The 26,257-nt window shown below is 53.4% G+C and overlaps 1 protein-coding gene, 2 non-coding genes and 1 pseudogene across 3 annotated transcripts in view; 2 read left to right on the top strand and 2 right to left on the bottom strand.

The window, feature by feature from the left end:
• LOC101934392 (deleted in malignant brain tumors 1 protein-like) overlaps positions 1–26,257 on the bottom strand; it is a 278,680-nt gene that overhangs the window by 63,303 nt on the left and 189,120 nt on the right. The window contains 3 exon segments of the mRNA XM_065571840.1: positions 1,172–1,493; positions 2,579–2,908; positions 7,163–7,492. Coding sequence (XP_065427912.1) covers positions 1,172–1,493; positions 2,579–2,908; positions 7,163–7,492 — 982 coding nt within the window.
• On the top strand, positions 8,040–8,223 carry LOC112061044 (U2 spliceosomal RNA). The gene has a single exon (XR_002890078.2). It is a non-coding gene; the product is annotated as a U2 spliceosomal RNA (small nuclear RNA).
• Positions 8,316–14,857, bottom strand: LOC135972146 (putative DMBT1-like protein; annotated as a pseudogene).
• LOC112061043 (U2 spliceosomal RNA) lies at positions 22,826–23,009 on the top strand. The gene has a single exon (XR_002890077.2). It is a non-coding gene; the product is annotated as a U2 spliceosomal RNA (small nuclear RNA).

The raw sequence follows: 26,257 nt of genomic DNA on the forward strand, positions 1-26,257 counted from the left end.
AAGTCCTTTCCCAGAGCTCACCACCAGATGTCAGGATACAGCTCATTCTGACTCTGCTTACATGTGTCTCTATTTTATTTGATCTCAGAAACATTGGTTGGACAGTCGGACAAACCAAATAATTAAGCTTCTGTTTAAAAAAGAAATGCTTAAAAAACATTAAACGGAAAAAAGGGGCAAAATGTATCCCAGTTTACCAAAAACCTCAGCCTAGATCTGCCCTTGGCGTTTGGGGGTGGGGGTGACGATTGCATGGTTCACCTAGGGCACCACTTGCTGTCAGCTAGTCTAGGGCCACCCCTGCCACCATGTCTTCTATCACCAGCCGGGTCATCTCGCTTTCAGACTTCTCAGAGGGTTCCAGATTTGTCACTCCCTGGGGCCGAGCTGGGGTCCCTGAAGCCCCCAGATCCTCCGTGTGCACATGGCCTGCAAGCAAGAGGACCGGGTGAAGCACCCGGGCCAATGGCCTTTGTCCCCAGCCCCACCTCACCCAGGTGCCAGGGAACCTAGTGAATGGGACCCCACCGTACGGTTTACAACTTTTGAATCACAGAAAGCCAAATACCCCTCCCCCTCCCCTTCTCCAAGGCCCTACCCCCACTTGCTCCATACCCTCTCCCTCCATTGCTCGCTCTTCCCCACCCTCACACACTTTCACCTGTCTGGAGCAGGAGACTGGGGTGCAGGAGGAGGTGTGGGCTCCTCCTGGGGCTGTGGGCTCTGGGGTGGGGCTGGGGATGAGGAGTTTGGGTTACAAGAGGGAGCTGGGGCAGGGGGGGGTTGGGATGTTGGGGGGGGTACAGGCTCCAGGAGGGAGTTTGGGTGTGGGAGGGGACTCCAGGCTGGGGCAGGGGGTTGAGGTGAGGTGGGCTGAGGGCTCCAGCTTGGGCTGTGGGCTTTGGGGCGGGGCCGGGGATGAGGGGTTTGGGGTGAAGGAGGGGGCTGGGGCAGGGGGTTGGGATGTGTGGAGGGGGTTCGGGCTCCAGGAGGGAGTTTGGGTGTGGGAAGGGACTCCAGGTTGGAGCAGCGGGTGGGGGCCTGGGAGGGTGTCCCAGCGTCACTTACCACGGCTCGCAGGAAGCGGCCACCATGTCCCTGCGGCCCCTAGGTGCATGAGCGGCCAGGGAGGCTCTGCGCGCTGCCTTCGCATCTGCAGGCACCGGCCTGCCCAGCACACACCACGCTGGCCTCAGAGCCCTGGCCACACAGCCCAGGACCCAGCCGGCTCAGCTGGCACTCGCTGATGAGAGACTCCTGGCCCGAGCAGCTCACGCCCTCCAGCCAGACGTCGCCGGCCCCGTGGCTGAACTAAGCAACCCCTGGGGCTGACAGCACCGCGCTGCAGCCCAGCTGCTTGCACACCACTCCCGCCTCCGTCAGGCCCCAGCCGGCATCACACACGGCACCCCAGGTGTCATTAATCAGCACCTCCACTCGCCCGGAGTAGGGGCTTGGGCCACTCGTCAGCCGCAGCCTCAGCTGGCCCTGATCTGAAACACAAAGCACAGGGCATGAGAGGCTGTTCCCAGCCGCCAGGCACCCGGATGCACAGCACTGCACGCGGATGGGGTGTGTGTGTCTGCACAGAGCAGAGAGGAGCCATTTCTATTTCATCCCACCATGTGTGCATGTGTGCGCGCACTCACTCACACACACAAACTGCACTCCCCATACATATGCTGCTACACAAGCAGACACACACACATAGAGTCCAATGCACAACCACTATCTGGCCCTGTGCACACAAACACACATTGCCTCAAACGCACACAAACACACATACATACTGCACCCCCATACACATGCTGCTACACAAGCAGACACATACAGAGTCCCATGCACAACCCCCATACGTCCTTATGCACACACACACTGTCACGTGCACACATATTGCCATTAGGGTTGCCAACTGTCTAATTGCACAAACCCAAACACTCTTGCCCTGCCCCCTTCTCCAAGACCCTGCCCCCGCTCACTCCATCTTCCCTCCCTCTGTCGCTCGCTCTCCCCCACCCTCAGTTTCATCTGGTTGGGGCAGGCGGTTGGAGTGCAGGAAGGGGATGGGAGCTGCGGCCAATGGGAGCTGCGGAGTCAGTGCTCAGGACGGGGTAGTGCGCAGAGACCGCCTGGCCGCCTCTTCGCCTAGGAGCCAGAGGGATTTGCGGGTCGCTTCCGGGAGCCATGTGGAGCCAGGGCAGGTAGGCTGCCTGCCTTAGCCTTGCTGTGCCACTGGAGTTTTAGCACGTAAAATCTCCTGGATTGGTGTCAGTAGCCTCTGGGAGATCGAGGCCGATTCCGGGAGACTCCTGGGCAGTCTGGGACGGTTGGCAACTCTAAGTGCCACATATGTATGCAAATATTAATGGACTGTCCCGTGCACACCCCTTCACACACACACACACACATACACACACACACACACACTGCCACAAACAGGTACAGAGACAATCACACACAAACCCCGAAACACACAGACACACATCCACACACCTGGGCTGACTCCCAGGGTTTAGCATCCTCTACAGAGCCCCACCCCACTTCTAGCAGCACAGGCTCCTACCACCCTGTTTGTTACCTGAGCACACAACACTGGCATCTTTTCCAGGGTTACAGCCATGCTCTCCCCAAGGCTTAGCCTTGCATTCGGTGAGGGCAGCTTCTGCCCCTGTGCACTGAACCTCATCCAGCCACACACGGTCAGATCCTTGTCCAAAGTGAGCCCCACATGGTGCTGATAACGCCATCCCACAGCCCAGCTGCCTGCACACGACTTCAGCCTCGGACAAGTCCCAGTTGCCATCACACACGGTTCCCCACTGCTGGTTATGAAGCACCTCGACTCTCCCAGCGCAGCGACTTGGGCTGTTCACCAGTTGGAGCGGAGCCACTTCTGAGATGCCTGAGCCTGCAAACAACCAAGGGAATAAACACTCAGGGAGGGTCCTGTGCATCTGATCTCTAGTGACACAGGGAACATAGCGCCTTGAAACACAGGACTGGCTGGAGGGGCAGACTCTGGAAATTGAGAGAAAGGAAAATGCCGGCTGCTTTTTGTTTTGTACTGTGTTCAGGGAAAAAGGACTTTGTAAATGAACCAGATTGCACCAAAGAAATACTTGACTTGTGTAATCAATTTCTCCTCTTAAAGAAGTCCATCAAGGCCCCACTATGGTTAATGCAACAAATGGGCAACTCTCCTCATTTAGGAAGAGCAGAGTGGACACACGGCAGTGGGGATTACACTCTGCATCAAAGACACCCTGACTTGCTTTACAGTTAGTGGGTACTCAACAGAGCTGGACATGTAAAGTGTAGGGAAAACTGTTCCTATGAAGACATGGTAAGAGGGGTCTGCAACACCCCGCAAATCAAAGACCAGGGTGAACAGCACTTTGAACATCTGCTGCAATGTGTAGAAAGACAATCTGAGTTGATCTGGGGGATCAGTTTATGGGAGACTGGTGCTGCCACGAGAAAAACATCCCTGGAGTTTCTAAGAGTGATCAGTGATAATTTTCTAACACAACAAGTATTGCCCCTGACTCAGGCTGGGCCTACAGGCAACTGACAGATAAAGGAGAATTTATCACAGAATTACAAATGGGAAGGTGCTGAGGAGCAAGTGCAAGTGTCTCAGTGGTACCAGATGACAGAACAAGGAGCAATGGTCTCAAGTTGCAGTGGGGGAAGTCCAGGTTGGATATTAGGAAAACCAACTCTGGGATAGAGCAAATGGCAAGCTGATGAATATCAGAAGCCTTAACTTGTATCTGCCTATTTACAACCTGGGACGCAGATCCTGGGTTAGGCTTAATGGGCCCCTGACTGGACTGGCCAGAGTAATTGCTGCAATGCAGATACGTGGCTTAGCCTGACCTTCTCAGTGTGCCTGTGGGGCAGCAATACAGACAGTCACACGTGGTGGAGCAGAGCCCCGTAAGAAGACTGGACCTTGAGGTCACGCAGTCAGATGGCTGAACAAGCTAGAGGTGAGCAAGGTGGGAATGGGCTCTCCCCTGATAGCTAGTGATGAGCTGGAGAGGGGAAAAGGCTTCAGGACCAGACCGTATTTACATAAACAAACCCACTCTGCCTAGGTATCAAGCAAACAGCTGTGTTGGCTGATGCTGGGTTTGAAATCTATCGAACACATCACCGGCCACCGACAGTACCAGGAGGCGTGAACTGGAGCAACATCATGCATCAACTATGAGAAAGGGACTGAGAGACTTTTTCCATTGGACCATATGAACTGGAACCATAAACTCACTGAACATTAAATCTCACCAAATGAGTGTAAATCCGTCCTCATCGTCGTATCCACTCATTAAATTCCACACCTGAACATAGCCATTATATGAACAACATACCCTCATATCTCGATGTCTGTACTTTGACCCGTTAACCTTTTACCCCCAATTGAGGATGTCGCAGATTATGTATTCCTTACGCCATCCGATCCTAAACTGAACTTCGCACCCTTTGATAATCTGTACGTTATTCCCTGATAACCAGAAACTTCTACGCTTAAACTGTACAGTTTTTATTTTATTTTAACATCACCTTAATAAAATTCTTAAATTGAAAGCAGGGGGAGTGAAATGTTGTTGTCCTGATTGTCTGAGTAAAGGGCAGCAGAACTGTGCTTAGCCTGCCCGGACTGAGGGGGTCACCCACAACGGAACTCACTAACCAGGGGGCTCAGACACACCAGACCCCTATCAAGAGTGAGAGGAGGTGGAGATGGATGTTCCTGCTGAGGGGTGTGGGCTCTGTGTAAGAGGTCTAGGCATGGTTTAATCTGTCCCTCACCACTCTTCAAAGATAGAGTTAATTAAGGCTCCGTTAGGAGTCTTTTTGGTTTCAGTGATCACTGAGCTGAAATCACCTGCTGTGAGACAGTGTTTCTGCCCAGCCTGCTTCAGCACTGAGGTTTCCCCACTAAGAGCTGACAGTCACTGAGAGCTGGGTGGAGCCTCAGGAGAGCGGCCTGCAGAGGTCACAGTAGAGAGGCCGGCGGAAGCTGAATCATAGAATCATAAAAGATTAGGGATGGAAGAAACCTCAGGAGGATATCTAGTCCAACCCTCTGCTCAAAGCAGGACCAACACCAGCTAAATCATCCCAGCCAGGGCTTTGTCAAGCCAGGCCTTAAAAATCTGTAACGATGGAGATTCCACCACCTCCCTAGGTAACCCATTCCAGTGCTTCACCACCCTCCTAGTGAAATGGTTTTTCTTAATATCCAACCTAGACCTCCCACACTGCAACTTGGGACCATTGCTCCTTGTTCTGTCATCTGCCACCACTGAGAACAGCCTAGCTCCATCCTCTTTGGAACCCTCCTTCAGGTAGTTGAAGGCTGCTGTCAAATCCCCCCTCACTCTATTCTTCTGCAGACGAATCAAGCCCAGTTCCCTCAGCCTCTCCTTGTGAGTCATGTTCTCCAGCCCCCTAAACATTTTTGTTGCCCTCCACTGGACTCTCTCCAATTTGTCCACATCCTTTCTGTAGGGGGTGGGTGGGCCCAAACTGGACACAATACTCCAGATGTGGCCTCACCAGTGCTGAATAGAGGGGAATAATCACTTCCCTCGATCTGCTGGCAATGCTCCTACTAATACTGCCCAATATGCTATTAGCCTTCTTGGCAACAAGGGTACACTTCTGACTCATATCCAGATTCTCGTCCACTGTAATTCCCAGGTCCTTTTCTGCAGAACTGCTTCCAATTTCCATTGGCCATTATCTTTGAAAACTCATGGGGATCCAGGGAGGTCCCAGATGACTGGAAAAAGGCTAACGTAGTGCCCATCTTTAAAAAAGGGAAGAAGGAGGATCTGGGGAACTACAGGCCAGTCAGCCTCACCTCAGTCCCTGGAAAAATTATGGAGCAGGTCCTCAAGAAAGTGATTCAGAAGCAGATCCAGAGATGTGATCATTCCCCTCTATTCGACATTGGTGAGGCCTCATCTGGAGTAATGTGTCCGGTTTTGGGCCCCACACTACAAGAAGGATGTGGAAAAATTGGAAAGAGTACAGCGTAGGGCAACAAAAATGATTTGGGGGTTGGAACACATGATTTATGAGGAGCGGTTGAGGGAACTGGGATTATTTAGTCTGCAGAAGAGGAGAATGAGGGAGGATTTGATAGCTGCTTTCAACTACCTGAAAGGGGGTTCCAAAGAGGATGGATCTAGACAGGTCTCACTGGTACCAGATGACAGAACAAGGAGTAATGGTCTCAAGTTGGAGTGGTGGAGGTTTAGGTTGGATATTAGGAAAAACTTTTTCACTAGGAGGGTGGTGAAGCACTGGAATGGGTTACCTAGGGAGGTGGTTTTTAGGGCCAGGCTTGACAAAGCCATGGCTGGAATGATTTAGTTGGGGATCGGGCCTCCTTTGAGCAGGGGGTTGGACTAGATAACCTATTGAGGTCCCTTCCAACCCTGGTATTCTATGATTCTATGCTGCTTAGTCGGTCCCCATCACTGACATGCAGCCACCTCTGAGATGGAACAGGGCAGCTGAGAGACCAGGCACAGAAACTCATGGGCTGTGTAGGAGAGGAATTGAGGAAGAACCCTGTCTCCTGTCACAGCTGCGGGGGATGTTACAGGTTCAGGCAAATTAGCTGAGATGGAAATCACCCGGAGTGACTGGGATAGGAACCACAACTTCAAAAAGGGATCCCCGAGTGGCTGCAGGATCCATTCAACGCCAAATCCCACAAATGGGATCTATTGTTACTCAGCGCCCCATTGTGCTGTAGCGGGGCAGGGGGATCAGAGCGATCAGTGACGGGGAGGGTCTCTCACTGAAGCGCACCTACTGCTCCCTGCAGCGCAGGCCCTAAGTGCTGCACTGGGGCACTGGCTCAGCACTGACTGCGAGGGGAGAGCGCCCCCCACTGAGCCCCCATCCCGCTCCCTGCAGCACAGGCCTGTAGAACTGGGTGGGGGAAATGGGGTCAGTGCTGACACCGTGGGAAAAGCGACACTTACTGTGACCCCGAACCGGCTCCCTGCAGTACAGGCCCTTAGCACCATGCTGGGGCACTGGGGTCAGCGCTGACTCAGACAGGAGACCTGGGTCTGTGCTGAAAGCTTCCCATCCTGCTCCTTTCAGTACCCACAGTGACGTGATGGAGGAGGGTTACCTGAGCACACAACACCGGCATCTTCTTCATGGGTACAGTTACTGTCACCCCAAGGCTTAGCCCTGCACTGGGAGAGGGCAGCTTCTGTCCCTGTGCAGTTGACAGTATCCAGCCAGATATGGTCAGATCCTGGCTCAAAGTGAGCTCCGGTAGGGGCTGATAACGCCGTCCCGCAGCCCAGCTGCCTGCACACGACTCCAGCATCCTGTAAGTCCAAGCTGTCATTACACACAGATCCCCACTTCTTGTGATGAAACACCTCGACTCTCCCAGCGCAGCGACTCGAACCATTCACCAGCCGCAGCTGAGTCACTTCGGAGATGCCGGAGTCTGCAAATACCCAAGGGAATAAACACTCAGGGATCTGTCAGGGAGTTTCCTGGGCCTTTGATCTCTCCTGTCGCTGGGGAACGTAGCGCCTCCCACCAACGGGTCTGACCAGTCTCTGCACACAGCCACTGCCTGTCAAGAGCTCCCCATCACTGACCAGGCTAATCACTTGGGCAATGTTGAAGTTTGTCCACTCCCCTCCCAGCCAGCTGTCACCTAGTTATGCAGACTGGACGGCAGTCTGATCTACTGCTCCCACTAGAGCACTTAATTAAAAAGATCACCTGCTGCACTGCTGGCAGGAACCTCCTGGGGAGCAGATTTACACCCTCACTCCTGGTGCTGATATTCGCTCCAGTGTGATACTGTGCAGTACCGTGGGCAGATGCTGGCATAAGCATCTTGGTGATTGTGAGCTCAGCACAGTCACCCGTGTCATTAGTGGTTGCCTTAGCCTGACATCAGAATCGAATTTACATGTGTTGTCTCCATAGCTCCCTGAAAACATCACCTAGAGTCCAGGAACAAATCATCCCGATGTGTAGAAATCGCTTCTTGGCTCCTTAGAGCTAAGATCAAAGTGCAGTGTCTGTTCTTATCAGTTTAATTTTTTTCTGATGGTTGACTGCAAACACCCATCCAGAAGATGGAATCTCCTGCAGCCATTTTTGAAAAAATTGATGCTGCTTTAAAGATATACTCCACTTCTCCTATTTTAGAAGAAAAGTCTTTCTCAGCTTCAGGTATTCTGTCATCGGCTGCTGCTGTTCCTGCTTCCCAGAAAGCTCAGCAAAAACCTATTCTGAAGACAAGCCTTGGTGCTTCACGGAAGACCCGGAGCACCTGCAAGAACCAAAACATTAGGAGCTGGCGGAAGAAACCCCCCGTGGATACCTCTGCAAGGAGACCTGGGTCCAGAAGGACAGCTCTTCAGGACTTCACATCCAGGAGCAAGAATATCTCAACAGCTCTTCAGGAGGGGGACCCCTGGAGAACCCTGCCCGCTTCCCAGGACCAGGATGATGATCGCCGCCCCGCCGGGAAGGATGCCACAGCAGGAGGCCCCTCGACGACCCAGGACCAGGATACTGATTGCCGTCCCGCCGGGAAGGACGCAATTGCGGGAGCCCCCCCGATGACCAAGGACCAGGATGCTGAGCACCGCACCACCAGGCTTCGGGAGGGAGTTTGGGTGCGGGAGGGGGCTGAAGGCTGGGCAGGTGGTTGGAGTGCAGGAGGGGGATGGGAGCTGCGACCAATGGGAGCTGCGGAGTCAGTGCTCAGTACGGGGTAGTGCGCAGAGACCGCCTGGCCGCCCCTTCGCCTAGGAGCCAGAGGGATTTGCTGGTCGCTTCCGGGAGCCATGTGGAGCCAGGGCAGGTAGGCTGCATGCCTTAGCCCTGCTGCGCTGCTGGACTTTTAGCACGTAAAATCTCCCGGATTGGTTTCAGTAGCCTCTGGGAGACCGAGGCCGATTCCGGGAGACTCCCGGGCAGTCTGGGACGGTTGGGAACTCTAAGTATGTATGCAAATATTAATGGACTGTCCCGTGCACACCCCTTCACACACACACACACACTGCCACAAACAGGTACAGAGACAATCACACACAAACCCCGAAACACACACACACATCCACACACCTGGGCTGACTCCCAGGGTTTAGCATCCTCTACAGAGCCCCACCCCACTTCTAGCAGCACAGGCTCCTACCACCCTGTTTGTTACCTGAGCACACAACACTGGGATCTTCTCCAGGGTTTCAGCCATGCTCTCCCCAAGGCTTAGCCTTGCATTCGGTGAGGGCAGCTTCTGCCCCTGTGCACTGAACCTCATCCAGCCACACACGGTCAGATCCTTGTCCAAAGTGAGCCCCACATGGTGCTGATAACGCCGTCCCACAGCCCAGCTGCCTGCACACGACTTCAGCCTCGGACAAGTCCCAGCTGCCATCGCACACGGTTCCCCACAGCTGGTTATGAAGCACCTCGACTCTCCCAGCGCAGCGACTTGGGCTGTTCACCAGTTGGAGCGGAGCCACTTCTGAGATGCCTGAGCCTGCAAACAACCAAGGGAATAAACACTCAGGGAGGTTCCTGTGCATCTGATCTCTAGTGACACAGGGAACATAGCACCTTGAGACACAGGACTGGCTGGAGGGGCAGACTCTGAAAATTGAGAGAAAGGAAAATGCCGGCTGCTTTTTGTTTTGTACTGTGTTCAGGGAAACAGGACTTTGTAAATGAACCAGATTGCACCAAAGAAATACTTGACTTGTGTAATCAATTTCTCCTCTTAAAGAAACCCATCAAGGCCCCAGTATGGCTAATGCAACAAATGGGCAACTCTCCTCATTTAGGAAGAGCAGAGTGGGCACACGGCAGTGGGGATTACACTCTGCATCAAAGACACCCTGACTTGCTTTACAGTTAGTGGGTACTCAACAGAGCTGGACATGTAAAGTGTAGGGAAAACTGTTCCTACGAAGATATGGTAAGAGGGGTCTGCAACACCCCGCAAATCAAAGACCATGGTGAACAGCACTTTGAACATCTGCTGCAATGTGTAGAAAGACAATCTGAGTTGATCTGGGGGATCAGTCTATGGGAGACTGGTGCTGCCACGAGAAAAACATCCCTGGAGTTTCTAAGAGTGATCAGTGATAATTTTCTAACACAACAAGTATTGCCCCTGACTCAGGCTGGGGCTGCAGGCAACTGACAGATAAAGGAGAATTTATCACAGAATTACAAATGGGAAGGTGCTGAGGAGCGAGTGCAAGTGTCTCAGTGGTACCAGATGACAGAACAAGGAGTAATGGTCTCAAGTTGCAGTGGAGGAGGTTTAGGTTGGATATTAGGAAAAACTATTTCACTAGGAGGGTGGTGAAGCACTGTAATGGGTTACCTAGAGAGGTGGTGGAATCTCCTTCCTTAGAGGTTTTTAAGGTCAGGTTTTAAGGTCAGTGGGCCAGTTTCCGAAAGCTGAAAACAATTATGAGCAAAATTGATTGAGAGGAAAGGTTTAAACCCAAACTGTGAACAATAATTGTTGAAATGTTTAGGATGCCCAATAACCCGACAACTCCACAATCACAGAAGACGGATTCGTTGGTTAAAAAAATATCCTGGTTAAGAAGGGAAGTAATGCAGCAACAAATAATAATAATAATAATGATGAATAATTAACACAATATCTAACAAACAGAAAATGAGGGAAGCTGAAAGCGATGGCTATAAATTAGCAGTAAGGAGATGCAGACAGTTGATAAGGGAAGCTAAAGTATCAGTGTATATAATCTATGGCCAGTGCACTTTAATACGGTTATGCTGAGGCAGGTGAGTAAGGGATGCAGAAGCTAAGATAAGGGTTCCCAACACTGTATTTAAAAATACAGGTCAGACTTCCGATGTCCCCAGTCATGACTTGAACCCCTGGGGGCAAGTCCCCTTTCCCCCACTCCCCACTTCCTAGGGCTTCTCTCTCTCTAGCTCTGGATGTTGCAGAGAACCCAGGGGCTCAGGTGCTGGGCCAGCAGCTGCTTCGCCTCCTGTTCAGGTTCTGCGTCGGCACCAGGAGCCGAGTTGCTGGTCTTTGTCTGCTGCAGGGCTGTGCACTCTACAGGGGACGTCGGCAGAGACTCTGCTAGCAGGGCGGCTACACCCCGGGAGTACTGTCCCCACTGCCAGACAGAGCCCCTTTCTGACTCTGGCCCTTCAGCGCAGCTCCAGGGCACAATGCCCCATCCACTTGCCCTGCCAGACGGAGCCTGCGCCGGGGCCATGCTCAAGGGCTGGAGTCAGCAGGGGGCCCTGTCCAGCAGGGGGCCAGTATTCACAGGTGCATCTTTCTACTCTCCTCTGGACCCTAGCTCCTGAGCGCAGCCCCGTCTGCTTTCCCTGAGAAGCACTGAAGGGTCGGGAGGGGACTGGAAAGATGCACTTGTGAGTACTGGCCCCTGCTGTTGAAATACGGGATAAAAGGTGTTCCGTGCTCACTCAGTACGGGACAGGAAATTTTCTGTTTAAATAAGGAACATCCCTTGTAATACAGGACTGTTGGTAACCCTAGAGGAGACCCACAGGAACATCTGCCAACAAATGCTTCTTTAACTGGGCCACATCACCTTAGGCTACACAAAGGCAACACAGAAAAAGGGGAGGGGTCTACAGTCTGGTAAAACAGCAGAAACGGTTCCATGTGACCCAAGCTTTCCAAACTCCACCCCCACAGAATGGGATTGACAGCACCCTGAGGGGTGGCTACTCTGGGTAGGCAGATTACAGAAGTTCCCTCAGGTGTAAGTCTTTCTGAGCAATCAGAGGAGAAACAAGGGAATGCCGTGCACTGTTCACTGGGCCTGCAACAGAGTTGTTGTCCCTCCCAGAAGCCTCACAGCTGCTCCGATGAAACCGTTCAAGACAGTGAAAGAAGAACTGGATGAGCATTTCGTGCCACGCTGCACTGTGGTGTCCGAGCAGGTGCGATTTCACTTATGCCAGCCAGAGAACGGGGAGTCAGCGAATGATTGATAAGAGCCCCGTAGAACCTAATCGAACACTGTGGCTATGGGTAGGTGAGTGAAGAACGTATCAGAGACAGGCTCGTGGTAGGGCTGAGGGTCAGCCAACTATCGGAACGACCCCAAAATGATCTCAACGAGACCTTTGCTGGCCTGAGTTCCAGAGAGTTCAGGAGAAGGAAGATGAATAGAAAACTCAGGAGAAGAGGGTCTTTGATAGGGGCCACATTGCCAAATATTTGGGAATACTGAATCCCGGCTTTCACACTAGGGTGGAAGATTCTCGAGAAAAGGGGGCAGCACTGGGATGTGCTGGGACCCCTGGATCCTACTTTCTTAGGGAATCATCTAGATCAGACCCTGGACCAAATCGAGGCCTGCCTAGGGCTGATTACGCTGTCCCACAGCCCAGCTGCCTGCCCGTGACGGCAGCATCAGGTGACAGGTAACTGCCAGCTGTCATCACACACGGTTCCCCACTGCTGGTTGTGAAGCACCTCGACCCTCCCAGAGCAGCGACTCGGGCTGTTCACCAGTTGAAGTGGAGCAAAGCCTAGACTGACTGAGCCATAGGTGCCAACTTTCTCTAGCGCCGGTGGGTGCCCGCGCCCACCCCCTTCCCCGCCCCGACTCCATCCCATCCCCACCCCTGGCCTCGCACCCATTCCAATCCCATCCCCAAAGTTCCCGCCCTAACTTCGCCCCCTTCGTGCCCCTGTTGGATCCCTTCCCCAAATCCCGCCCCGGCCCTGCCTCTTCCCCCAGTACACCGCATTCCCCCTCCTTTCCCCTCCCTCCCTGCCCTGAGAATCAGCTGTTTCATGGCACAAGCACTGGGAAGGAGGGGGGAGAAGCAGAACGCAGTGGCGTGCTCACGGAGGAGGCGGAGGTGAGCTGGAGCAGGGGGGCGGGGCGGGGACATGGGGAGCTGCCGGTGGGTGATGAGCACCCACCAATTTTTTTCCGTGGGTGCTCCAGCCTCAGAGCACCCATGGAGTTCACGCCTATGGACTGAGCCTGCAAACACCCCAAGGGTATAATGACTCAGAGAGATTCCTGTGCCTCTGATCACTAGTGATGCTGGGAAACTTAACTCCTCCCGCTGACAGGTCTGAACAGCTGCTAAACACAGCGCCTGCCCATCAAGCACTTACTCCCCACCACTAACATGCAGCCACCTCTGGGATGGAACAGGGCAGCTGAGAGAGCAGGCACAGAAATTCATGGGCTCTGTAGGAGAAGGAGTGAGGAAGAACTATGTCTCCAGTCACAGCTCTAGGGGATGTTACGTGTTGAGGAGTAATTAACTAAGATGGAAATCACCCCGAGTGATGGGGGGAGGAGCCCGACACTTCATAAAAGGATCTCAAGTTTCACCCCTGAGTGGCTGCAGGCTCCATTTGACCCCAAATCCCACAAATGGGATCTACGGTTACCCAGCGCCCCATTGTGCTGTAATGGGGCAGGGGTATCAGAGCGACCAGCGACAGGGAGGGTCTCTCACTGTGGAACTCGTACTGCTCCCTGCAGCACAGGCCGTAACTGCTGTGCTGGGGCACTGGGATAGCACTGACTGCAAGGGGAGAGCGCCCCCTCCAGTCCCTGCAGAACTCTGCACACCGCTGCACTGGGCCATTCGGGTCAGTAGTGACTGCCAGAGGTGAGCAACCCCTATGGATGAGAGTTACCTGAGCACACAGCACCGGCATCTTCTCCGTGGTGACAGTGATTGTCTCCCCAAGGCCGAGCCCTTCATTGGGAGAGGGCAGCTTCTGTCCCTGTGCAGTGAACGTTGTCCAGCCAGATACGGTCTGATCCTCGCCCAAAGTGAGCCCCTCCTGGGGCTGATATCGCCATCCCACAGCCCAGCTGCCTGCACACGACTCTAGTATCAGTTATGTCCCAGCTGTCATCACACACAGTTCCTCACAGCTGGATGTGAAGCACCTCGACCCTCCCAGCGCAGCGACTTGGACAGTTCACCAGTCGGAGCAGAGTCTGCTCTGGAATGGCCGAGTCTGCAAATGCCCCAAGGGAAAAAACGCTCAGGGACGTTCCTGTGCCTCTGATCACTACTAACCCCGGGGAATGTAGCGGCTCCCACTGAGAGGTCTGAACAGCCTCTGCAACTGTCTGTTACTCACCACCACTGACATGCAGCCACCTCCGGAGTGGGACAGGGCAGCTGAGAGAGCAGGCACAGAAATCCCACAAATGGGATCTACGGTTACCCAGCGCCCCATTGTGCTGTAATGGGGCAGGGGGATCAGAGCGATCAGCGACGGGGAGGGTCTCCCACTGTGGAACTCGTACTGCTCCCTGCAGCGCAGGCCCTAAGTGGTGTGCTGGGGCACTGGGCTCAGCACTGACTGTGAGGTGAGAGCGCCCCCTACTGAGCCCCCTCCACTCCCTGCAGCACAGGCCTGTAGAACTGTGTGGGGTAAATGGGTTCAGCTCTGACACTATGGGAAGAGCGACACTTACTGTGACCCTGAACCGGCTCCCTGCAATACAGGCCCTTAGCACCATGCTGGGGCACTGGGGTCAGCGCAGACTCTGACAGGAGAGCTGGGTCTGTGCTGAAAGCTTCGCAGCCCGATCCCTGCACCACCCTCAGTGACGTGACGGATGCAAGTTACCTGAGCACACAACACCGGCTTCTTCGCCGTGGTTACAGTTATTGTCTCCCCAAGGCTGAGCCCTGCAATCGGAGAGGGCAACTTCTGTCCCTGTTCAGTTGACGTCATCCAGCCAAATATGGTCTGATCCTCACCCAAAGTGAGCCCCTCCTGGGGCTGATAACACCATCCCACAGCTCAGCTGCCTATACATGACTCCGGCATCCCGTAAGTCCCAGTTGTCATCACACACAGTTCCCCACTGCTGGTTGTGAAACACCTCGACTCTCCCAGCGCAGCGACTCAAACCATTCACCAATCAGAGCCGAGCCAGTTTTGAGATGCCAGAGTCTAATTAGGCAGACTGGACTACAGTCTGTCCTATGGCTACCACTAGAGCACTTAAAAAGATCACCCCCCGCACTGCTGGCAGGAACCTCCTGGGGAGCAGATTTACACCCTCACTCCTGACCCTGGTATTCGCTCCAGTGTGATACTGTGCACTCCTGTGGGGCAGACACTGGCATAAGCATCTTGGTGATTGGGAGCTGAACACAGTCACCCCTGTCATTAGTGGTTGCCTTAGCCTGACATCAGCATCGAATTTACATGTGTTGGCTCCATAGCTCCCTGAAAACCTCACCCAGAGTCCATCCCCCTTAGAACTGCCTGGAGCGCAGGGACGCCTGGCAGGAAGCTGCTGAGCACCAGGCTGACAATGGTTCCGACCAGGGCAGAAGCAATGCACACTTCCTACAAGCAGATCGGCCCCCTCCTGAAGCAAACACCTGTCCCTGCGGTTCCTGCTGACTTGCCACGACTGACTTGGCAACATCGTTTTGTGGCAGCCATTGCTGCACTCGTGTCTAGTGCTGCCAGCCCAGGACCAGTCTCAGATGAATGATGGCAGAGCTGGGCTGACAGCTGGGTCCTCTCAGAGTGGAACCAACTCTGGGATAGAGCAAATGGCAAGCTGATGAATATCAGAAGCCTTAACTTGTATCTGCCCATTTACAACCTGGGATGCAGATCCTGCGTTAGGCTTAATGGGCCCCTGACTGGCCTGGCCAGAGGGACTGCTGCAATGCAGAAATGTGGCTTAGCCTGATCTTCTCAGTGTGCCTTTGGGGCAGCAATACAGACAGTCACACGTGGTGGAGTGGAGCCCCGTTAGAAGACCGGATCTTGAGGTCGTGCAGTCAGATGGCTGAACAAGCTAGAGGTGAGCAAGGTGGGAATGAGTTCTCCCCTGACAGCTAGTGATGAGCTGGGGAGGGGAAAAGGCTTCAGGAGCAGACTGTGTTTACAAGAACACACTCACTCTGCCTAGGTATCCAGCAAACAGCTGTGTTGGCTGATGCTGGGTTTGAAATCAATGGAACACATCACCGGCCACCGACAGTACCAGGAGGCGTGAACTGGAGCAACATCATGCATCAACTATGAGAAAGGGACTGAGAGACTTTTTCCATGGGATCATATGAACTGGAACCATAAACTCACTGAACATTAAATCTCACCAAATGAGGGTAAATCCATCCTCATCATCGTATCCACTCATTATACTCCACACCTGAACATAGCCATTATATGAACAACATACCCTCATATCTCGATGTCTGTACTTTGACCCGTTAACCTTTTACCCCCAATTGAGGATATCGCAGATTATGTATTCCTTACGCCATCCGATCCTAAACTGAACTTCGCACCCTTTGATAATCTGTACGTTATTCCCTGATAACCAGAAACTTCTACGCTTAAACTGTACAGTTTTTATTTTATTTTAACATCATCTTAATAAAATTCTTAAATTGAAAGCAGGGGGAGTGAAATGTTGTTATCCTGATTGTCTGAGTAAAGGGCAGCAGAAACGTGCTCAGCCTGCCCTGACTGAGGGGTTCACCAGATACCAGACCCCTATCAAGAGTGAGAGGAGGTGGAGATGGATGTTCCTGCTGACGGGTGTGGCTCTGTGTAAGAGGTCTAGGCATGGTTTAATCTGTCCCTCACCACTCTTCAAAGATAGAGTTAATTAAGGCTCCATTAGGAGTCTTTTTGGTTTCAGTGATCACTAGAGCTGAAATCACCTGCTGTGAGACAGTGTTTCTGCCCAGCCTGCTTCAGCACTGAGGTTTCGCCAATGAGAGCTGACAGTCACTGAGAGCTGGGTGGAGCCTCAGGAGAGCAACCTGCAGAGGCCACAGTAGAGAGGCCGGGGGAAGCAGAATCATAGAATCATAAAAGATTAGGGATGGAAGAAACCTCAGGAGGATATCTAGTCCAACCCTCTGCTCAAAGCAGGACCAACACCAGCTAAATCATCCCAGCCAGGGCTTTGTCAAGCCAGGCCTTAAAAATCTCTAATGATGGAGATTCCACCACCTCCCTAGGTAACCCATTCCAGTGCTTCACCACCCTCCTAGTGAAATGGTTTTTCCTAATATCTAACCTAGACCTCCCACACTGCAACTTGGGACCATTGCTCCTTCTTCTGTCATCTGCCACCACTGAGAACAGCCGAGCTCCATCCTCTTTGGAACCCTCCTTCAGGTAGTTGAAGGCTGCTATCAAATCCCCCCTCACTCTTTTCTTCTGCAGATGAATCAAGCCCAGTTCCCTCTGCCTCTCCTTGTGAGTCATGTTGTCCAGCCCCGTAAACATTTTTGTTGCCCTCCACTGGACTCTCTCCAATTTGTCCACATCCTTTCTGTAGGGCCCAAACTGGACACAATACTCCAGATGTGGCCTCACCACTGCTGAATAGAGGGGAATAATCACTTCCCTCGATCTGCTGGCAATGCTCCTACTAATACAGCCCAATATGCTATTAGCCTTCTTGGCAACAAGGGTACACTTCTGACTCATATCCAGATTCTCGTCCACTGTAATTCCCAGGTCCTTTCCAGAAGAACTGCTTCCAATTTCCTGGTGCAAGTGCTGGTGGAACCAACTAGGGGTAGAGCTCTTCTTGACCGGATGTTTAGAAACCCGGAAGAATTAGTAGGGGAAGCAAAAGTGGATGGGAACCTGGGAGGCAGTAACCATGTGATGGTTGACTGCAGGATCCTGACACAAGGAAGAAAGGAGAGCAGCAGAATACAGACCCTGAACTTCAGAAAAGCAGACTTTGACTCCCTCAGGGAACTGATGGGCAGGATCCCCTGGGAGAATAACGTGAGGGGGAAAGGAGTCCAGGAGAGCTGGCTGTATTTTAAAGAATCCTTATTGAGGTTGCAGGAACAAACTATCCCGATGTGTAGTAAGAATAGTAAATATGACAGGTGACCAGCTTGGCTTAACAGTGAAATCCTTGCTGATCTTAAACCCCAAAAGAAGCTTACAAGAAGTGGAAGATTGGACAAATAGTGAGGAGTACAAAAATATTGCTCTGGCATGCAGGGGTGTAATCAGGAAGGCCAAATCACACTTGGAGTTGCAGCTAACAAGGGATGTTAAGAGTAACAAGAAGGGTTTCTTCAGGTATGTTAGCAACAAGAAGAAAGTCAAGGAAAGTGTGGGCCCCTTACTGAATGAGGGACGCAACCTAGTGACAGAGGATGTGGAAAAAGCTAATGTACTCAATGCTTTCTTTACTTCTGTCTTCACGAACAAGGTCAGCTCCCAGATTGCTGCACTGGGCAGCACAGTATGGGGAGGAGGTGACCAGCCCTCTGTGGAGAAGGAAGTGGTTCAGGACTATTTAGAAAAGCTGGATGAGCACAAGTCCATGGGGCTGAATACGCTGCATCCGAGGGTGCTAAAGGAGTTGGCAGATGTGATTGCAGAGCCATTGGCCATTATCTTTGAAAACTCATGGGGATCCAGGGAGGTCCCAGATGACTGGAAAAAGGCTAACGTAGTGCCCATCTTTAAAAAAGGGAAGAAGGAGGATCTGGGGAACTACAGGCCAGTCAGCCTCACCTTAGTCCCTGGAAAAATCATGGAGCAGGTCCTCAAGGAATTGATTCAGAAGAAGATCGAGAGACGTGATCGTTCCCCTTTATTCGACATTGGTGAAGCCTCATCTGGAGTACTGTGTCCGGTTTTGGGCCCCACACTACAAGAAGGATGTGGAAAAATTGGAAAGAGTACAGCGGAGGGCAACAGAAATGATTTAGGGGGGCTGGAACACATGATTTATGAGGAGCGGTTGAGGGAACTGGGATTATTTAGTCTGCAGAAGAGAAGAATGAGGGAGGATTTGATAGATGCTTTCAACTACCTGAAAGGGGGTTCCAAAGAGGGTGGATCTAGACGGGTCTCACTGGTACCAGATGACAGAACAAGGAGTAATGGTCTCAAGTTGGAGTGGGGGAGGTTTGGTTGGATATTAGGAAAAACTTTTTCACTAGGAGGGTGGTGAAGCACTGGAATGGGTTACCTAGGGAGGTGGTTTTTAGGGCCAGGCTTGACAAAGCCCTGGCTGGAATGATTTAGTTGGGGATTGGGCCTCCTTTGAGCAGGGGGTTGGACTAGATGACCTCCTTAGGTCCCTTCCAACCCTGATATTCTATGATTCTATGCTGCTTAGCCAGTCGGTCCCCACCACTGACATGCAGCCACCTCTGGGATGGAACAGGGTAGCTGAGAGACCAGGCAGAGAAACTCATGGGCTGTATAGGAGAGGGAGTGAGGAAAAACCATGTCTCCAGTCACAGCTCTAGGGGATGTTACAGGTTCAGGAGTAATTAGCTGAGATGGAAATTATCCCGAGTGACGGGGGGAGGAGCCCCACACTTCATAAAGGGATCCCAGGTTTCTACTGCCTCTGAGCGGCTGCAGGCTCCATTCGATCCCAAATCCCACAAATGGGATCTACAGTTATAGAGCACCCCATTGTGCTGTAGTGGGGCAGGGGGATCAGAGCGATCAGCGATAGGGAGGGTCTCTCACTGAGGCGCACGTACTGCTCCCTGCAGCACAGGCCGTAACTGCTGTGCTGGGGCACTGGAGCCAGCACTGCCCACAATGGGAGGACTTTATTCTTGAAACCGCCACCCTGCCTCCTACAGCACAACAGCTGTCATCACCCTGGGACACTGGGGTCAGCACTAACTCCAGGGGGAAAGGCCCCTTGTGTGGTCCCCAAACTGCTCCCTACAGCACAGTCCCTTCACCCACATGGGGGTCAGCGCTGACTGCGAGGGCAGAGCAGTCTCTCAGGAGCCCGCACGCTGTCCCTACTGCACAGGCCTCTGGCACAGCACTGTTACATTGGGCTCTGAACTGACTGCCCCCTACTGAGCTCCTACCCCACTCCCTGCAGCATCCACCGGGATGGAGGAGGGTTACCTGAGCACACAACACCGGCATCTTCTCCATGGTGACAGTTATACTCTCCCCAAGGCCGAGCCCTGCATTCGGAGAGGGCAGCTTCTGTCCCTGTGCAGTGAATGTCATCCAGCCAGATGGGGTCAGATCCTCGCCCAAAGTGAGCTCTCCCAGGGGCTGATAACACCGTCCCACAGCCCAACTGCCTGCACACGACTCTGGCATCCTCTAAGTCCCAGCTGTCATCACACACGGTTCCCCACTGCTGGTTGTGAAGCACCTCGACCCTCCCAGCACAGCGACTCGGGCCGTTCACCAGTTGGAGCGAAGTCTGCTCTGAAATCCCTGAGTCTGCAAATGCCCCAAGGGAATAAACACTCAGGTAGGTTCCTGTGCATGTGATTGCTACTCACGCTGGGGAACTTAGCACCTCCCACTGACAGATCTGAAAAGCCTCTAAACAGAGCACCTGCCTCTCAAGGACTTACTCCCCACCTCTGATATGCAGCCAGCTCTGGGGTGGAACAAGGCAGCTGAGAGACAGGACCCAGAAATTCATGGGCTGTGTAGGAGAGGAATTGAGGAAGAACCCTGTCTCCAGTCACAGCTGTGGGGGATGTTACAGGTTCAGGCAAATTAGCTGAGATGGAAATCACCCGGAGTGACTGGGATAGGAACCACAACTTCAAAAAGGGATCCCCGAGTGGCTGCAGGATCCATTCAACGCCAAATCCCACAAATGGGATCTATTGTTACTCAGCGCCCCATTGTGCTGTAGTGGGGCAGGGGGATCAGAGCGGTCAGCAATGGGGAGGGTCTCTCACTGAGGCGCACCTACTGCTCCCTGCAGCGCAGGCCCTAAGTGCTGCACTGGGCACTGGCTCAGCACTGACTGTGAGGGCAGAGCGCCCCCCACTGAGCCCCCATCCCGCTCCCTGCAGCACAGGCCTGTAGAACTGGGTGGGGGAAATGGGGTCAGTGCTGACACCGTGGGAAAAGCGACACTTACTGTGACCCCGAACCGGCTCCCTGCAGTACAGGCCCTTAGCACCACGCTGGGGCACTGGGGTCAGCGCTGACTCAGACAGGAGAGCTGGGTCTGTGCTGAAAGCTTCCCAGCCTGATCCCTGCACCACCCACAGTGACGTGATGGAGGAGGGTTACCTGAGCACACAATGCCGGCATCTTCTTCATGGGTACAGTTACTGTCTCCCCAAGGCTTAGCCCTGCACTGGGAGAGGGCAGCTGTGACAATGCAGTTCTGGTGGAACCCAACTGAGAGTGCCAACTCAGGACAAATTGCTAAAACAGGGCAGTTACAGCCCAAGGCTGGGGTTTTTCCACCTCTAAGGCAAACCAAACCAGTCAGACTAGGAGGACTTCGGTCTCATCCCACTGGCTAACCGCAAGTCTCACAAGCAATCTCCTTAGGCACTCCAGTTTCCCAGTATTACCACCAGTGCCACTCGTTATGGGGATGAATGGTTATGAAAACCAGTACCCCAGTAAAAGAAAAAGGTTCTCCTGATCCCAAAGGACCAAGCCCCAGACCCAGGTCAATATATAAGTCAGATCTTACCCACAAATCACGCTGCTGCCAATCCTTTAGAATCTAAAATCTAAAGGTTTATTCATAAAAGGAAAAAGATAAAGATGAGAGTTAGAATTGGTTAAATGGAATCAATTACATACAGTAATGGGAAAGTTCTTGGTTCATGGCTTGCAGCAGCAATGGAATAAACTGCAGGTTCAAATCAAGTCTCTGGAATACATCCCCAGCTGGGATGGGTCATTCAGTCCTTTGTCAGAGCTTCAGTTTGTAGCAAAGTTCCTCCAGAGGTAAGAAGCAGGACTGAAGACAAGATGGAGATGAGGCATCAGCCTTATATAGTCTTTTCCAGGTGTAAGAACACCTCCTTGTTCTTACTGTGGAAAATTACAGCCAAATGGAGTCTGGAGTCACATGGGCCAGTCCCTGCATACTTTGCTGAGTTACAAGGCATATCTGCCTTCTCTCAATGGGTCCATTGTACAGCTGATGGTCCTTAATGGGCCATCAAGCAGGCTAGGCAGAGCTAATCTCAGCTTGTCTGGGATGTCACCCAGAAGCATAGCATAAGTTTGCCATACAGACAGTATAGAGCCAATATTCATAACTTTAACTACAAAACTGATACACACATATAGACCGCATAATCATAACCAGTAAACCATAACCTTGTCCTAGACACCCCATTTGACCCCCTTTATACAAGATTTGGGTGCCACTACAGGACCTTGGTTGCAACAATGATCTAGACGGTCCCAGTTTATGTCAATAACGTCACAGCAGCTTCTGTCCCTGTGCAGTTGACAGTATCCAGCCAGATATGGTCAGATCCTGGCCCAAAGTGAGCTCCGGCAGGGGCTGATAACGCCGTCCCACAGCCCAGCTGCCTGCACACGACTCCAGCATCCTGTAAGTCCCAGCTGTCATCACACACGGTTCCCCACTTCTTGTTATGAAACACCTCGACTCTCCCAGCGCAGCGACTCAAACCATTCACCAGCCACAGCTGAGTCACTTCGGAGATGCCGGAGTCTGCAAATACCCAAGGGAATAAACACTCAGGGAGTTTCCTGGGCCTTTGATCTCTCCTGTCGCTGGGGAACGTAGCGCCTCCCACCAACGGGTCTGACCAGTCTCTGCACACAGCCACTGCCTGTCAAGGGCTCTGGTATTCGCTCCAGTGCGATACTGTGCAGTACCGTGGGCAGATGCTGGCATAAGCATCTTGGTGATTGTGAGCTCAGCACAGTCACCCGTGTCATTAGTGGTTGCCTTAGCCTGACATCAGAATCGAATTTACATGTGTTGTCTCCATAGCTCCCTGAAAACATCACCTAGAGTCCAGGAACAAATCATCCCGATGTGTAGAAATCGCTTCTTGGCTCCTTAGAGCTAAGATCAAAGTGTAGTGTCTGTTCTTATCAGTTTAATTTTTTTCTGATGGTTGACTGCAAACACCCATCCAGAAGATGGAATCTCCTGCAGCCATTTTTGAAAAAATTGATGCTGCTTTAAAGATATACTCCACTTCTCCTATTTTAGAAGAAAAGTCTTTCTCAGCTTCTGGTATTCTGTCATCGGCTGCTGCTGTTCCTGCTTCCCAGAAAGCTCAGCAAAAACCTATTCTGAAGACAAGCCTTGGTGCTTCACGGAAGACCCGGAGCACCTGCAAGAACCAAAACATTAGGAGCTGGCTGAAGAAACCCCCCGTGGATACCTCTGCAGGGAGACCTGGGTCCAGCAGGACAGCTCTTCAGGACTTCACATCCAGGAGCAAGAATATCTCAACAGCTCTTCAGGAGGGGGACCCCCGGAGAACCCTGCCCGCTTCCCAGAACCAGGATGCTGATCGCCGCCCCGCCGGGAAGGATGCCACAGCAGGAGGCCCCTCGACCACCCAGGACCAGGATGCTGATTGCCACCCCGCCGGGAAGGATGCAATTGCGGGAGCCCCCCCGATGACCCAGGAAGGATGCCACCACGGGAGTGCCCCTGACGACCCAGGACCAGGATGCTGATCGCTGCCCCACTGCTCCAGAGAGGGATGCTCCGGAAGGAACTACCTCCTCAACCCCAGATCCCAAAACTACTTACCACCCGGCTGTCCGGAGAAGGGCTGCTTAAAGGGGACTGCACTTCAGAGTCCAGGATCTCGATGCCGCACGCTGTCCTTCCGGGCAAAGAGATAACATGGCCAGTGAGTCCAGTGCCCCCCCAAGAGTGACTTCACCTCCCCAAGCTTCTCTACTGGACCCAGAGGAATCACCTGGCGAGTCTGCAGGCACAACAGAGATCCGCCGCACGGAGAGTGAGGCAGGGGAAGAAGACCGCATCTACCTCCAGTACCCGCTCCCTACAGGTCTCCTCCTCTGCCCCTTCTGTCTCCCTGTCCATGGAGTCCAGACCCTCGCGACCCTAAGCAAACACGTTCTTAAGACCTACAACAAACGGATTGCTTTCTCGTGTAGCCGCTGCGATCTCCCCTTCGAGACCCAAAAGAAATGTAAGTTTCATCAAGACACGTGCAGGGGACCCCCACGACCATGAAAGTGAATCCCACTGACATCCTCCGGGTTCCAACCCTGACCCCCAACGATGATCTGGCTTCAGCACCCCAGCCAGCATCCCCAGTGTCACAGCAGATAAGGGGGGACCAACCACCAACTGAGGGAAGCGTAACCCCTGCCTCGAGGACTGACAATGCCACCAAAAGGACCAGTCCCGTCTCCAGAATCCCCATGCTGGACCCTGCTGTGAGGGGGACCACCGCCACCTCTCAGGTCAACAACCTCACCAGACTCCTCAGCGACTTCATAAAAACCATCCGGCACAACACGGATGCGAGACACGACAGCGCTCCCCCACAGGTAACCTCATGCCGCCCTGCCGTAGGAGCAACTAGCATCGTTCCTCAGGCTGCATGGCGAGATCCAGCCAACGGAGGAGCCTCCCATAGCCCCCATAACTCAACACCTCCTCCAAGGTTACCCGAAGAGCCTCTGACTGCCAAAAACCCCATGCCCCACCGAGGACCCACCAGCCGGATGCCGCCCGCAGAAGAACCAGAACCATCTCCAGCGCTTCCAAACACAACCATGCCTGGACAAAGCCCAGCACCGGTGCTTCCAGAACCCCGGAAGATCCAGTGCTGCCTCGGAGACACTGAGAGCTGCCCTCCCCGCCACACCAGGACCCCCGCCTCAAGACCCACCTGAACACCGCTCCACAGTCCAAGGGATAACAAGGACGCAAACTGTCCCCGCAGCACCTGAACCTGCAGAGACAACGAAGCAGGAGGAGCGACGGCCACGAGCGAGGGTCGCCATGCCGTGGCAATCCGCCTGGATGGAGGAGATGGCAAAGGCTGAGGACTTTGAGAACTTCGACACCCTGATGGACAGACTGACTGCAGAACTGTCTGTGGAAATTACGGCCAGAAGGAGGGAACCCCAGGAAGCCGCACGGGCCACTCGCAGATTCCCTGCGCCGAGCCGTAACAACACTGCCAGAGAAGGCAGGAGAGGGGACGTCGGCTGCCGCTACGATCCAGCGGCTGCATCCCGTATTCAGAAACTATACAGGATGAACCGGACGAAAACCATGAGGGAGATCCTCGATGGGACCTCCTCCTACTGTGCCATCCAGCCCGAGAGGCTCTACTCCTACTTCAAGGATGTGTTTGATCACGAGGCCCAGACCAACTTGCGACGCCCAGAGTGCCTTTCCCCGTTACCCCGGATCGACCTCACGGAGGACTTGGAGCGAGATTTTTCCCCGCAGGAGGTGCAGGCAAGGCTGTCGAGGACCAAAAACACCGCCCCTGGAAAAGATGGCATCCGCTACCCCCTGCTGAAGAAGCGAGACCCCGCTGCTTGGTGCTCGTTGCCATCTTCAACAAATGCAAGCAGTTCCACTGCGTTCCCTGCTCCTGGAAAAAGTCCATGACCGTGCTCAACCACAAAAAAGGCGACCGAGACGACCCCGGCAACTGGAGGCCCATCTCCCTCTGCTCCACCATCTACAAGCTGTATGCCAGCTGCCTCGCGGCAAGGATCACAGACTGGTCAGTGTGCGGGGGCGCCGTCAGCTCAGTGCAGAAGGGTTTCATGTCCTGCGAGGGATGCTACGAGCACAACTTTCTCCTTCAGACGGCCATCCAGGAGGCCAGGAGGTCCAAGAGGCAGTGCGCAGTAGCATGGCTTGACCTGACCAACGCCTTTGGGTCCATACCCCACCATCACATCTTTCCCACCCTGGGAGAGTTCGGGATGCCAGAAACCTTCATCCAGATCCTCTGGGACCTCTGCAAGGACTGCACCACCACCATCTGCGCCACGGACGGAGAGACGGACGCCATCTCCATCCGCCGCGGCGTGAAACAAGGATGCCCCCTTAGCCCCATCATCTTCAACCTAGCCATGGAACCACTCATCCGAGCCATCTCCAGTGGCCCGACCGGCTTCAACCTGCACGGCAAGAAACTCAGCATTCTGGCCTACGCGGACGATCTGGTCCTGACCGCGGATGATCCAGAGAGCCTCCAAGGTATGCTAGATGCCACCAGCCGAGCTACTGACTGGATGGGGCTCCGCTTCAATGCAAAGAAGTGTGCAACTCTGCACATTGACGGCAGCAAAAGGGACTCGGTGCAGACAACGGGGTTCCAGATCCAGGGTGAGCCCGTCATCCCCCTGGCAGAGGGGCAGGCATACCAGCACCTGGGCACGCCAACAGGGTTCTGTGTCCGGCAGACACCCGAGGACACCATCCAGGAGATCTTGCAGGATGCTGCCAAGATTGAT

Source organism: Chrysemys picta, chromosome 17 (genome assembly GCF_011386835.1).
Source record: "Chrysemys picta bellii isolate R12L10 chromosome 17, ASM1138683v2, whole genome shotgun sequence".
In the NCBI taxonomy this organism is placed as follows: Eukaryota; Metazoa; Chordata; order Testudines; family Emydidae; genus Chrysemys; species Chrysemys picta.